We start from the raw sequence: 13,372 nt of genomic DNA, 5'->3' as shown, positions 1-13,372 counted from the left end.
CTGTTAACTTTCTTTTTTAAGATGGGTTATTTTATGTTGCCAGGCCTGCCATTTCAGAGTCCTCGTCCTGGATTCTTTCCAAGAGTCCAGAAGAATCAGTCAGAGTCAGTGAAGCCGGCACTTGGTTTTTAAATGAAATGAATGTCATGTGACACAAGAAAGTAAACATTTAATCTTGTAGGCTCTTAAATGGCATTCTTTAATTTAATAAAGTTATTACAATAATGAACCAGACTATTAAAGCTGCAGAGGAAGCAAACTCCAGATACAGATACCTAGAAACCTACAGAAGGAAGCGTTTCAGCTTCAATTTTTATTTTTATTGGGAATTTGTTTGGTGTCTCACAGAATTGTTCGTGGTGAGTCAGCAAAAGAACAAAAAAAAGCACAAATCTTTTTTGGGGTCCAAAAGTGTGACAGTTTTACCAAATATTTTGATTGATAAAACAATGAAGACAATAAATCCTGCAGGGGATATTCAAATAAAATATACAAATCAGTCACCAACTAAAAGTGTTTAAATGTGTCACAAGATGCACATCTAGGTCATCCGAAGGCCAAATACATGAAATAGATTTGACATTTTTTCTTAGAGGCCATGTAGCTGAGGTAACCAGAGTTAAATTACCATAATAAACCTTCTTTGAATTCCCTCAAACAGATTTGTTACCTTTCCCTACCAGTGTCACTTCACATGAAAATGGGGAAAGTTATGAAATCATCACTGCTTCTTAGCCCTCATGTCTACAGGGGGCAGCAGTTGGAAAGAGGTTCTTGGTATCTTTCCTGACCTTGGTGGACATCTCAGCGGTGTCCTGATATACAGTAGGTGGTTTAGGTGCTTTAGGGATTGGAAATCAGCCAGGGTAACCTTCTTCCCTTGTTCTACTATCCACTAGTTCTAGAGGACATAAGCGAAGCCACATCCTTCATGACAGACAGCTTGATCAGACGGTCATCAGTCAGGAGAGGTCCGCCTGCAATCTTCTCTAATATTTGTCTTCTTCACTTCTTGCCAAAATGTGGCCAAAGTTCCACCTGGTATCACACCAGAAATCAATCTTCCCTCGTCTACCTAAATAGCATTATAAATGGGCAGTTAATGAGTACAATAATGCAAAGTATGAGTGTATAAAACGTTTATTCAAATGGAAAAAATATTGCTGACACACAATACTGACAGATGATTAGTCTTTGATGCTGAATTAAAATCAAACAAAAACAAAGCAAATCTTTGTCTCAATTATAACTAAAAAGTTAATTTAAAACAAATCACCACAGGTTTCTGAACTTGAAAATCCTGAAGATAAATAAACCTAAATACTAGCGGCAGCATCGTCTTCCTTTGCTCTTCACTAGTCGTCCTCACTGTAGTTTGATGATGAAGATGATAATGATGAAAAAATTCAGGAGAACTTAGCAGCTTGAGGGGGCGGACCCAAGAAACCACCAGCCTGTTTGGTTGCAGCTCTGGATGGTGCCAGTCCCAACATTTTCTGGATGTTCTGCAGTCACAAGGTTGTTTTTTTATTTTATCAATATCACAAAGATTCATGGCCAAGTCACATATCAGCGCTCACACAGACTCACCCTCCCACACTGTTGTAAATAATTGACTTAAAACCAAAGGCAACTAGCAGAAAAGTGATGACTTATGGTGAGTTCAGTTCAACTAACAACAGGCTGTGTCCCATTTCTCCCCCTAGCACTAGCACTTAACACTAGGTGCACTTGGTTTTGAGAGCAAGTTTGTTTCAAGTCAGCTCCGGAGCTCCCTCAGTTTGAAGGGATCATTTCATGTGGTCAACAGCGAGTGCCCTCGGTCTTAGGAGAATTGGGAAACACTACACTAACACATGAATGCTCAAAACCTAGTGTTAGGGTTAAAAAGGAGTGTTAGGGTGAGAAATGGAACACATATGCTGCACTTCCAGGAGTGAAGAATCTTCTAGCCAAGCTGCCAACTACAAATAAAATATGTCATCAATGTAGTGTGTGGTTGTAGATTACAATTTTCTTTCTTATGTCCAAACTTCATGCACGGTATGCAACATAGGGCATGATTTCACAGTCTTGCTTTCACAGCAGTTTGCGTGACTACGTAGTGCACTTACTTGTCTGATGGACATGGTGCAGAGGATGTAGAGGAAGATGAAGGAACAGTCCGTGTAGTCCTCGCCCAGCAGGTTGCGATGTGAAAGTCCCTGGATGTAGGAGAGCGGCACAAACGGAAGCTTGGCCACTACTCGCCCGTCAAAGCTGAAAGGAGACATATATATTAACCTGCGTGTACATATACACTACATACAATATGCTACATAAACCTCAACCTCGTAGTAACACAGCAGTACACAAACCCCAGTAAAAACTAAGAATTAATAGCATCTACTTTAGAAATTTAAACACTCACATAGAATTGAACATTCCCATCAGCGCAGTAAAGCAGAAGCCTATTGCAAACATGGACTTCATGCGAACCTGCAAGAAAAAAGGTTTCAGTAACTACCCATTCCCAATTATTCACATTCAGTCATTACATTTTCACATCAGATAAGAAAGTCAATAGGGACAAGGGACGGGACCAGGTTCGGGAAAGCAAAATGTTCAAAGAGCCATGCTGGAAACAAAAAACAAATCTGTTTGTCCAAAAGCCTTATGTCAGGCCTGGCCAAACTGAGGCTCCCGAGTTGCATGCGGCTCTTAGCCCACTTTCATGCCACTCTTCAAATGATGATGATGATGATTGGTGGCATGAGCCATGTAAAAAACATATAAATAAAATAAACATACAATGGTGCACAAATTTCTATCTATGCTTGATATTTCAGAGGATTACGGTAAAATGAATTAATTTTAAAAATAAATGCACAAGAACTCGCAACCTTGACCGTGACACGCAGGGTGTGCTTTAACCACTACACATGCCGCAAAGTTGTGACATAATGTTTAAGTGAGCCTCACTGCCTTGTTTGCCATACCTACACATTTGTAGGATGTGGCTCCCTGGCCTAGAGGATTGTTACTTAAAGGTTCTTACCATTGACAGATCTCTGTTGTTGTTCTTAAGCTTCTCTTCTTGTCTCTCTGTAAAACATTACAGCTTTCAATTCAGCCAAAAGGACACCAAGAGTACATCACTACATCTACTGATCTTACGAACCGATTTTCTTCTTCTGTTGACGTCCTGCAGATTCTGAGATTGTTTCCTTCTTCTTTTCCACTTCAAGCAATAAAGAGTTAATGTTATCAAGTGACATAGAAGATAACCCATCAAACATTAGCGGTTAGTTTAGAGGACTTACATTTCTTGCTTTGTTTTTCAACCTCAGCTTTTAGCCTCTTGTACTTCTCGGTGCGGTACACCAACACCCAGGTGATTCCTGTGGCGGACATTCATTATATGAATGAATAATGCGAGTCCACACTGTTGTTGTTTTTTTGTTAACACCCATCTTTTCTTTTACTTCCTGACATGGAAACCATTGTCTTTCTTTCAGTGCCACACAATTCATGAATGTAACTTAATGTAGCATCCTAGACAAGTGTTACATCTAGCGGAAACTAAACTGTTCAAAGGTATTTGCGACACAGGGTGAAAATAAGAGGGAACAAATAACTGGCAGCACAAGTTACTATTTTGTTGAATGAGGTGACAGACATTAAATTGAACGTACTATATTGAAGTCACTGAATCACCATCATTGTCATTCATCAATAAATGATTACAATTATTTGCATCTTCTGTAATATGCTTTAGGGCAGTAATTTCCACATTTAGTCATTGCGCACTTAATTAGTCTCACGACTAACTAATCCACTCGCCATTTTCCAAAATCTGACTGTTTCCTCTAAACTTGGGACGTCAGTTACACACGCTGGGTTGGTTCAGTTCACCAACATGCTCTTATTTTGAAATTTACAGAACGCGTTAGCGAATTCGGCTAATATCCATGCTACCAGACAAACTCTTCGATTAAATAAAGCCAGAATACGGCGTTCTGTGATGCTTGACGACACCTCAAAATTGATGCGATCATCAATAATCGAAATGACCATACACTTTGACTTCACCAATACAGAGAGCGTGTAACACTAAACCCTTACCTTCGGCTAACAACGCCGTGCACACCGAGATGAACACGATGAGAATGGTGTCTGCAAACATAGTACTCATGACGGCGGACGTCCTCGATTGAATTATGAATTATAATACGTATTTATGCGGAGTGAAAGGCTCAGAACACATAAGACCGTGAAGAGTGTGTGGCTATGCCGCATCAGCACTTGTGTAGGGGTCAAATGTGCGAAAGGTACTTCCGGTTCATGTGATTGTTACTCCGGTGACGAAATAATACCGATATGCTTTCGGTCATGGTTACATTAATAAAACAAAGCAGTTGAAAATGTAGTATTCACGCCATTATTAAATTTTAAATATTAGTTTTTCTGGAGTTGACGTTTATTCGCTGCCGTATTTTATATATATATATATATATATATATATATATATATATATATATATATATATATATATATATATATATATATATATATATATATATGTCAAGTCAAGACACAAGTGATTGTAGATGGTTTCATCAGCATCAGCATCATCAGCATCACCAGAAGGGAGGGGCTTACAGTGTGTGCGTGTGTGTGTGTGTGTGAGGGAGCTGCAGGACGCTGCAGATGAAGCATGGCCGGCGACAGCGAGACAAAGCCAGGTGAACAGCCGGGAAATGAGCGCGATAACCGGCAGCCGTTTCTCATCGGGGTCGCTGGAGGAACAGCCAGTGGAAAGGTTTGCCCCCCGCCTCGCCAATGGTTGTCGATGTTCCTCACACATTTCCTTTTCAGTCAGCTGTGTTGTGTGGGACTGCTTGCCTGACACAGATCCTGATGTTATTTCGCATTGTTGTATGCTACTGCCAGCATCGTCCATTCCGTTTATAAATCTGTGAACGAGATCTCCTATAATGGTCATTCGCACTTCATTCACAAAACAATTTCTATTAGTCAAACGTAAAAAATCAAAGCACATACGAAATTTCTCATGATAAATTGGAGCTTGTCAGCAGTGTATTGCCCGTGTTTGCTCTTTATTGGCCGTTTTCCAGGTTAAGAGAAGACAGTCATGTGTTGGCAAATCAGTGTTACATCAGTTAACCAGCGTCAGCTGTGAGCTCTCCTGTCTGCGCCGCCTAACAAATGACCTGTATCATCACAAATCTGCTTTGTTGTCTGGAACAGCCTCATTGTTCTGATTTGTTTAATCCTGAATTACGGACTTGATCATAATATATGTTTTTGTGTCATTAATTGTGAGGCGTTCACTCATGTCATCAGACACTGGAAATGAGAACATGCGCTGTTAATGTGTTTGTGTTGTGAAGTTGACTGATGTGGGTCAACCAAGGATATGTGTAGACAGTGGAGGACATGTGGTCTTGAGTATCGATAATTTACCTTTTAAGTCAATGACTTTTAGGACAGAAACTCTGTATGTGCATTTATTGACCTTTCCTTTTTTACTGAAAACTCTCAAGAGCTGCAAGTGCTGTTAGGCACACTAGGATTATTTGCTATGCCTTATATTATGATCTATTCAGCACTTACCCTAAGTAGTGTCACTTAAAATAATATCAAAAGAATAAGCAACACTTGAAAAAGGCATAACGTAAGCAAAACAGTTGATGAATGCCTACTTTTCAGAAAAATTATAGCAGGGTATCTATAGGTATCTGTGACTCAGCAAATCGAATATTTACACCTTTTATATCAGGTCTTTCTTCAAAACGATCCTCCCTTCACTTTGTCTTCTCTGGGATATAAATGATTATATATAAAAAGAAAATCATCAAGCAAGTGCTCTACAAATGACGTTCTAGACAACAACTGCACTTGTTGTCGTCTTGGAGACATTTGACAGTTTATCTGTGGCTTTGACTTCCTGCTGTGTAGACTCAACACTATGCCTCCCACCTGCGTTCCTCCCACCCTTGTTCTCTTCTGTTGCCAAACTGTTCCAACTGTATGTTGGTGGTCATCCCAACACTGAAACAAAGCCCTGTCGATATCAAGTAAAACACTATCCTCCATTTTTGATGTCACACTGGCTTCTGAAAGAAAATGTCTACATGACATAACAGGGTACATAATTGATGAGTAATGCTCTAATGTTATGCTTTTAGTCCTCAGTCTGCAGCAAGATCATGGAGCTGCTGGGACAGAATGAAATCGACCACCACCAGCGGCAGGTAGCCATTCTCAGCCAGGACAGCTTCTACAGGGTCCTGACCACGGAGCAGAAAGCCAAGGCCTTAAAGGGCCAGTTCAACTTTGACCACCCAGGTTTGTTAGTTGGCAATATGGCGTTTGAAATATGCATAGTGACTTTGTGCACACACGTGTTCAGATGCTATGTGCGGACAGATTCGTGCAGCTATGACAATGTGTGAATTGACAGACCTGACTCGATCACAAGTCACTGCTAGACAATGTGCCTACTATGGCTCACTAGATGTCGTCTCATTTCTTTTCCACAGATGCATTCGACAACGACCTCATAATATCAACTCTGAGAGACATCAAGCAGGGAAAAACCGTTCACATCCCTGTTTACGACTTTGTCAGTCATTCAAGGTAGGATGTCTGTGTCTCAAATTTATGTACGATTGTCATTGAAGCCAGAGCACAGAAACACGTGGATAGACAGCGAATCCTCTTCTTGGAGCTATGGGGAATAAGCACTATTAGGTACGAGTGGACAGATTGTTGACTTTTCACGTCTCTCCTTCCTATGGTTGACAGGAAAGAGGAGACGGTAACTGTGTACCCAGCTGACGTGGTTCTTTTTGAGGGAATCCTGATGTTCTCCTCCAAAGAAGTCAGAGACCTTTTCCAGATGAAGCTGTTTGTGGACACTGATGCGGACACGCGACTGTCACGCAGAGGTGAATACCCCGCTGTGTTAAAAGATCTTGGCATGATTAGAAATTTTAGTGCACACAATGAGAAGAAGCAAATTTTTTGGAGCACCGTTGAGTATCTCTGTGGACACACATGCTTATATACTTTCAGCAGCTGTGTGATCAAAAGAAAGACAGTTGGGATCGCATTTGAATTCAGAAATGCATCAGTCTTAACTACTGTAGCGTAATAAACTGCCCTGTGAACGTTTACTAACGTTGGAATTCCTGTTGTTGATGTTCACGCAACGAAATTGGTGTCTTGCTTTTACAGTGAAATTGACTTTTGGAATATTCAAGTTGCCTGTGTATTAATTACTGGAATTATTTTGTTGGAATATATGGACCTCAATTGAAATATTGCACATTGATCACTGTAATGTAAAGCACTGATATAATTGTCGTTCAAATGACTGGTGGCCTGTCAAACACTTCAGAAAAGTTGGACACATATTTGATATCTTTCATCTGGTTTCGTCACAGTACTGCGAGACATCAGTGAGCGTGGTCGGGATTTGGAAAGTGTCCTTGCACAATACATAACCTTTGTGAAGCCCGCGTTTGAGGAGTTCTGCTTGCCGGCGAGTATTTTCCCTCTATGTGGCACCATTGCTGCACCTGGAGACTCTCTCACTTACAGACTTGTTTTCTGTTGTTGCAGACAAAGAAGTATGCGGATGTGATCATTCCGAGAGGAGTAGACAACCTTGGTGAGTGAAGCTTGGGACATGTGCTTTGGACAAACTCGCATAACTGCATTGACTGCAGGTGCAACAGTGATAGCAGGACGAGGTTATGGGAAAGAAAGTACATGCTGCGAATGAAGTCACACTATTCCTTAAACTGGAATTGTTTTGTAGGTATTTTGTCACTTTCATTTCTGCTGAACAATTATATTATCACAATAATTATAACAATAAGGAGAAAAGGAAGTAAGCAAGGTATGAGCAAAATCTACTGACAAACAATAAAAAGAAACAATAACAATAATCATATAAATATGTGTACATTGTAAGAAATCCAGAGTTGCTTTACATCATAGAATTCTTACATGTACTCAAGTTTTACATTTGTTGTCGCTCCTTCATCTCAGTCCATTTCTTCAAAAAGTGTATTTTGTAGTCTAAGCTGATGTTTTTCCATAATGAAAATAATTTGCAATACAATATCAATCCATTGTTGGTGAGTCAGTGGATCACATTTCCCCCACTTTTCCAGTAATGGCTTTTTTTTTGCTTGATGAAAGTAACATTTTAACCACATTTAGATATTCATACAGTACCTCTAATGAAGTATTTAAGAAGCAAAACACACCTGCCTATAGTTTAAAATGTATGAGAGCTACAGATTGGGTGCAACAAGCATAACCTTGTGATGACTACATTTTTGGGGGGGAGCGGGGATTTAACATTCTCGTGTCTAGGTAACTTTCAGCTAATGCTATATGTTGCTGTTCTAGTGGCTATTAACCTGATCGTTCAACACATCCAAGACATTCTAAACGGGGGTCTGACCAAGCGGCTCAATGGGTGGTTCATTGCTGATGGGACAAACAAGACGCCGGCAGCCATGGAGTCCAGCAGTCGCCCGCACTGAGTACACTACATCCTGTCTAACTGCCTTTTTTATGTGCTGGGAAATGTGCATAACAGACCCTGCTATAATGAACGGAGTGATGGTGAGCGAGGAAAGAAAGAAATGTTTCAGCAAATGATTTTCACTCAACAATGCAATATAATGCATAGACGGGTTCTTCAATGTCCCGTTTCACATCACAGGAGAAACAGCATAGCTACATGCTATTTAATGGCCTTTTCCCTCCACCCCGGAGAGAATCACTACAATAATGCAACTGGATTCATTTTGTTAAAACATTCAGGTGTTCAGCATTGATTTATATTGTGTTTTTTAAAAAGTTGGCAGTGTTACCCGATTTATGTTCTTTCCATTGTCCAATTTGATGTCTGACATCTTCACCAAAGACGTTTCCTTGCGCAGTATTAAGACTGTACTTAATAAGATTTATTCATTTAAATCTACTATTTAATGTTTTCAAAATCTGTTCTAGACACATTTTCACACATTATAAATACGTAAATAAGTACTGTCATGTTTTCCTGAAAAGATTCTCAGGTACTACTTTTGCTTTGATGCGTTGTGATAAATACATGCGTTGTCTGATTTATAAAATTCATCTTTGCCACTTGGTTGTATTTTATACTGCAGTCTGAAAACACATTGGTAGAAGGTGTTTTACTCTAATTTTAGTTCTGTTACGTTTAAATAAATCTAATTCAGGGTAGTGGCTGTTTGCTACTGAAAAATAAATGTGTTATTGTATGTGTGAGTTTTGTTTTTCATTACGAATTCCACCTTGGTAACATTTGAATGAAACCGACTTCATGAAGACTGTTTTTAAAATGTCACTGCTTGGACTACAGAGTGTCAGTCATAAACATTCAGCCATGGCACTGATCATGAACACAGTCAGGTTATTGTATGCTTCACAACACAAATGGATAAGAGTTTTATTTTCAAAACAACTTGCGTTTGCATGAAAAGCATTTTATAATCAAAATACCCCTGAATTTTTCAAACAGACAAACATTTCTCCATGTATACACTGTGTTCATGTTCATACACCATGCGTTCTCCATAACAACTCTCTGTATGTCACTCTCGGACTGAGTTCTGGCCAAAGAGGCCGCGGTACAGTTCGCTGCGAGCCTCGTCACTCATGGAGCTGTGATCTATGGGAGCCATGAAGTTCACAAGTTTACTGTGGATGTGGAAACGGACTTTACGTCCCTTGCTGGCTTTGGTGTCGACCTTCTTCTTGATCTTGCTGCGGAGCTTCTGGATGGCCAGCCACTGCCTGCCCATGGCCACCTGGTTGTTGGGGTCAGCTGCACTGGTCTTGCGTTCAATGAGTTCCCGGAGCAGCTGGTGGTAGAAGTCGTCGTCGTCAAAGATGTCCTCATCCAAATCCTTCAGGTGAGTGTTTGATTTAATCTGAAGCTCAGGCTCCTGTCCCTCACAGCTGACGTCTGCAGCAACAGTGGGCTTCTCCGATTTCCCCAGGACTCTGTACTCTGAGCGTCTGGTCTGTGTCCTCCGTACTAGCCTCTCCTTGTCCATCAGCACATGCTCAACTTGGGTCAGAATGTTCCTCTCAAATGCACCAAAGGTTTTGCTGCTCTTGCCCATGGTCAGTCTGGTTTTGTCATGCCACTTCTGCAAAGTGGCATTGCAGTAGGGCTGGAAGGCAGCAAAGCGCTTGGCTGCAAATTCGGGATACTCAGCCATTTCCAGTTTACGCTTGACTGGCCCGCGCTCCTCATGCTCCTCATCACTTTGTGCATCATCAGACATCACAATGGTGCGTGTTTCTGTATTTTGGAAGAGCAGCTGTTCATGTAACTCCAGTAGTGACCTCTGCAGGGCTTTCAGAGCTTTATGGTTGGTCTTCAAGGCTGCAGCCAACTCTACTCCGCCTCTCCTCTTGAACTCGGGTAGAGTTTCCGGTTGCGGCAGCTGGTTTGTCGTTATGAGGGCTTTTTGGATTTTAATACGACCCTCCAATAGCTGATCCCAAAGTACCAGTTGATTTTTGACGGCTTTTCCTTTCTCCACCTCTTCGTCCACCTTCTGTTGGGAGAACGTGGTCACTGCTCCATCCTCTTCATTGTCCACCAGATCATCATCATCATCATCATCATCATCATCATCACCACCACTGCTTGTATCTTCATCACTCTCATCCCCTTCGCTCTCTCCCAGATCGTCCATGCCTTCAGTCAGTTTATGAAAGTCCACTGCACTCTGAGAAAACATTGCATCATTCTCATCCACTGAAGATGCATCGTCATCTAGATCTCTGGTAGCGTCAGCCTTCTCTCCATCATCATCGTCGTCGTCGTCGTCGTCGTCGACATCATCATCATCATCATCATCATCATCATCATCATCATCATCTCCGTCATCATCATCTCCGTCATCATCATCTTCATTTGCTTCCAAGTCCATCAGCAGCTGCTTGCGAGACACTGCTTTGCCCCTGTACCTGACATCGGTGTCAGAGAGCAAGTTCAGCTTCCTCAAGGAGCTGACGTTGACCCCGTCCTCCTCACCGTCGCTTCCGTCAAGGCCTTCAACAACTTTTGCCTTAGTCGCGTCGTCTTCATCGTCCTCGGGGTCGGCAAATTTGGGTAACGGGTTTAAAAGCTCTTCCAGTTGCTGTGAAAATGTTCCTGCCATGTTCGCACAGACTCGACGACCACATGCAGCATGAGTTCTTCGGGCAGGTTGATGACGACACACAGTGTGATGACGAAGAAAACGAGTGACCGATTGAAACGTTTTTATCCCGCAGCGTAGTCTCGCAGGGCACACACGCTCACGTAGTCTCAAACTCAGTGAACAGTGAACCAAATATAGGAATATAGAGTTACACTTTCAACTTTAAGGTAGAATTTGAAGCTTACAGTTCAAGAGAACACACGTGAACTAAATGTGACGTACGTTTTCAAATTGTTTGGATTATGCCACAATTGTTAATGTTGAATTGCATATGTCTTAAAAACAGAAAGAAATATTCAGAATATGTATAAATCTTTCAGCATTCAGAAGGATTTATTGTCGCGACACGGTGACTGTAGCGACCTGACAGACAAAATTCAGGAAATGCAGCATCGCCATTTTCTTTCACGCATGCGCGACTGAACGACGATCCTGCGTGAACAGGCTGCTCTTCTTGTTAGCTTGCTAGTCATTCAAAAGTTCACTCGAGTAAATCGCCTTCTGCGCTGAGGAAGATGTCCACGAGTGACTTTTATTTACGGTACTATGTTGGACACAAGGGGAAGTTTGGCCACGAATTTCTGGAGTTTGAATTCAGACCGGATGGTAAGTTTATTGTCCGGTTAGCATTTGTTCGCGTGTGAAGATCTCACCGACAACTAGGCCGCTCAGTACCGAACATGGAAGCGCCAAATTTTCACTACATTTTAAAACAGTTACATACATATGTTTCGTTGTAACGTGTTGTACTGCATCGTGTGTTTTATTATGTGGTAATTATTGCTATTCGTTCTGTTGCAGGCAAATTGCGATACGCAAACAACAGCAACTACAAGAACGACGTCATGATCCGAAAAGAGGTAAGTGTGTGGAATATCGATCTTCAAGCGAATATTAACTAACAAAGTTTTAGTCAGATTGTATGTTTAGGTACACGGTATGCCGCTTGATGTGTGTTTTGTGATGGTCCATTCAAAGCTCCGAATCATAGTTGAATAGCAAATGCATTGTACGTGTAAACCAGTAAAAGGTTCCCCCCCCAGGGATTACTGCAGATAGTCAACCACCTCCCTGTGTAACCTCCCTCCTCAAAGTGAATTAGAGCATGAACATTTTATTTTTTTTTTTCTTATAGTAAAATTGTTATACCGTCTCGTCTTAAATGTCTGCCTTATCTTAGCTTACAGCTGTTACATTTGAAAATGATAATTCTAAAGTGTTGTTTTTAAACTGTAAATTATTCCTCATTTTAACTTGAATCTCAGTTACTCACTGAAAGTGAGAAGTATTGGCAATTATTGGCAATAACTTGTTGTATTTTGTGTTCTCTTTCAAGGCCTATGTGCACAAGAGCGTGATGGAGGAGCTGAAAAGAATCATCGATGACAGTGAGATAACCAAGGAGGATGACACAATCTGGCCGCCCCCAGACAGAGTTGGCAGACAGGTTTGTTTATCACAGTTGATCCGAATTCATTTAACCTACACCATTGTTTTAAGTCATTTAAAATGGAATTCTGCCTTTGGGAGATGACCCAGGCAAATTTTATGTCCAGTAAAAACTCACACAGGTCTGTTGTGAAGCATGCCTCAATTTTAATGTGATAATTGTTTTCTATCAGTAAAAGCCCTGATTTTCATCTGATGTCTCATTTGTCCATAGGAGCTTGAAATTGTTATCGGTGATGAGCATATTTCTTTCACTACTTCCAAGATTGGCTCTCTGATTGACGTCAACAAGTCAAAGTGAGTTCTTGGTGCTCCAACTTCTAATGCTGTGAATATTGGATGCAGACATTTCAAGTGACCCCAAACTCTTGTTACAGGGATCCCGAAGGTCTGCGAGTGTTCTACTACCTGGTGCAGGATTTGAAGTGTCTTGTCTTCAGTCTGATCGGCCTGCACTTCAAGATCAAGCCCATCTAAATGATTTTAATGTTTAGCTTGCCTTTCTGTTGTACTACCACATTTGTACATTTGCTTGTGATTGAACTTTCTTTTTTATTTGAAATAAAAAGTTTGGAAAAAAGAGTGAGTTTACTCAAATACTTGATAAAAGTTATCCCACTCCACGAACTTGGACTTGGTCTGAAGAGAAATGAGGC

The 13,372-nt window shown here is 41.0% G+C and overlaps 4 protein-coding genes across 4 annotated transcripts; 2 read left to right on the top strand and 2 right to left on the bottom strand.

The window, feature by feature from the left end:
- Positions 1-1,067: 1,067 nt before the first annotated feature.
- On the bottom strand, positions 1,068-4,296 carry tmco1 (transmembrane and coiled-coil domains 1). Its single transcript, XM_053885287.1, has 7 exons — positions 4,105-4,296; positions 3,303-3,380; positions 3,161-3,220; positions 3,038-3,084; positions 2,411-2,478; positions 2,115-2,259; positions 1,068-1,505 (listed from the first exon to the last, which is right to left on the bottom strand). The coding sequence occupies exons 1-7, from the start codon at positions 4,172-4,174 to the stop codon at positions 1,407-1,409; spliced, it is 567 nt and encodes a 188-aa protein (XP_053741262.1). The 5' UTR covers positions 4,175-4,296; the 3' UTR covers positions 1,068-1,406.
- Positions 4,297-4,642: 346 nt separating this feature from the next.
- On the top strand, positions 4,643-9,294 carry uck2a (uridine-cytidine kinase 2a). The gene is made up of 7 exons (XM_053854045.1): positions 4,643-4,801; positions 6,192-6,351; positions 6,546-6,642; positions 6,811-6,953; positions 7,452-7,549; positions 7,630-7,678; positions 8,428-9,294. Exons 1-7 carry the CDS (start codon positions 4,697-4,699, stop codon positions 8,562-8,564), a joined length of 789 nt encoding a protein of 262 aa, XP_053710020.1. The 5' UTR covers positions 4,643-4,696; the 3' UTR covers positions 8,565-9,294.
- Positions 8,033-11,276, bottom strand: aatf (apoptosis antagonizing transcription factor). Its single transcript, XM_053854042.1, has one exon. It carries the CDS (start codon positions 11,223-11,225, stop codon positions 9,642-9,644), a length of 1,584 nt encoding a protein of 527 aa, XP_053710017.1. The 5' UTR covers positions 11,226-11,276; the 3' UTR covers positions 8,033-9,641.
- A 407-nt stretch (positions 11,277-11,683) lies between these two features.
- On the top strand, positions 11,684-13,295 carry magoh (mago homolog, exon junction complex subunit). The gene is made up of 5 exons (XM_053845242.1): positions 11,684-11,873; positions 12,069-12,127; positions 12,604-12,714; positions 12,931-13,013; positions 13,094-13,295. The coding sequence occupies exons 1-5, from the start codon at positions 11,783-11,785 to the stop codon at positions 13,191-13,193; spliced, it is 444 nt and encodes a 147-aa protein (XP_053701217.1). The 5' UTR covers positions 11,684-11,782; the 3' UTR covers positions 13,194-13,295.
- The last annotated feature ends 77 nt before the right edge of the window (positions 13,296-13,372 follow it).

This window comes from Synchiropus splendidus, chromosome 1 (assembly GCF_027744825.2).
Source record: "Synchiropus splendidus isolate RoL2022-P1 chromosome 1, RoL_Sspl_1.0, whole genome shotgun sequence".
NCBI lineage: Eukaryota > Metazoa > Chordata > Actinopteri > Syngnathiformes > Callionymidae > Synchiropus > Synchiropus splendidus.
Note: the sequence above shows the minus strand (reverse complement) of the source record. Positions and strands in the feature narration are given on the sequence as shown.

Coding starts and splice junctions, on each gene's coding strand:
- tmco1 (XM_053885287.1), bottom strand. CDS start 4,174: ATGAGTACTATGTTTGCAGACACCATTCTCATCGTGTTCATCTCGGTG. Junction 3,085..3,160: donor TCAACAGAAGAAGAAAATCG/GTTCGTAAGATC, acceptor AATGTTTTACAG/AGAGACAAGAAGAGAAGCTT. Junction 1,506..2,114: donor GCACCATGTCCATCAGACAA/GTAAGTGCACTA, acceptor TTGTGACTGCAG/AACATCCAGAAAATGTTGGG.
- uck2a (XM_053854045.1), top strand. CDS start 4,697: ATGGCCGGCGACAGCGAGACAAAGCCAGGTGAACAGCCGGGAAATGAG. Junction 4,802..6,191: donor GAGGAACAGCCAGTGGAAAG/GTTTGCCCCCCG, acceptor TTATGCTTTTAG/TCCTCAGTCTGCAGCAAGAT. Junction 7,679..8,427: donor GAGAGGAGTAGACAACCTTG/GTGAGTGAAGCT, acceptor TTGCTGTTCTAG/TGGCTATTAACCTGATCGTT.
- aatf (XM_053854042.1), bottom strand. CDS start 11,225: ATGGCAGGAACATTTTCACAGCAACTGGAAGAGCTTTTAAACCCGTTA.
- magoh (XM_053845242.1), top strand. CDS start 11,783: ATGTCCACGAGTGACTTTTATTTACGGTACTATGTTGGACACAAGGGG. Junction 12,128..12,603: donor ACGTCATGATCCGAAAAGAG/GTAAGTGTGTGG, acceptor TTCTCTTTCAAG/GCCTATGTGCACAAGAGCGT. Junction 12,715..12,930: donor CAGACAGAGTTGGCAGACAG/GTTTGTTTATCA, acceptor ATTTGTCCATAG/GAGCTTGAAATTGTTATCGG.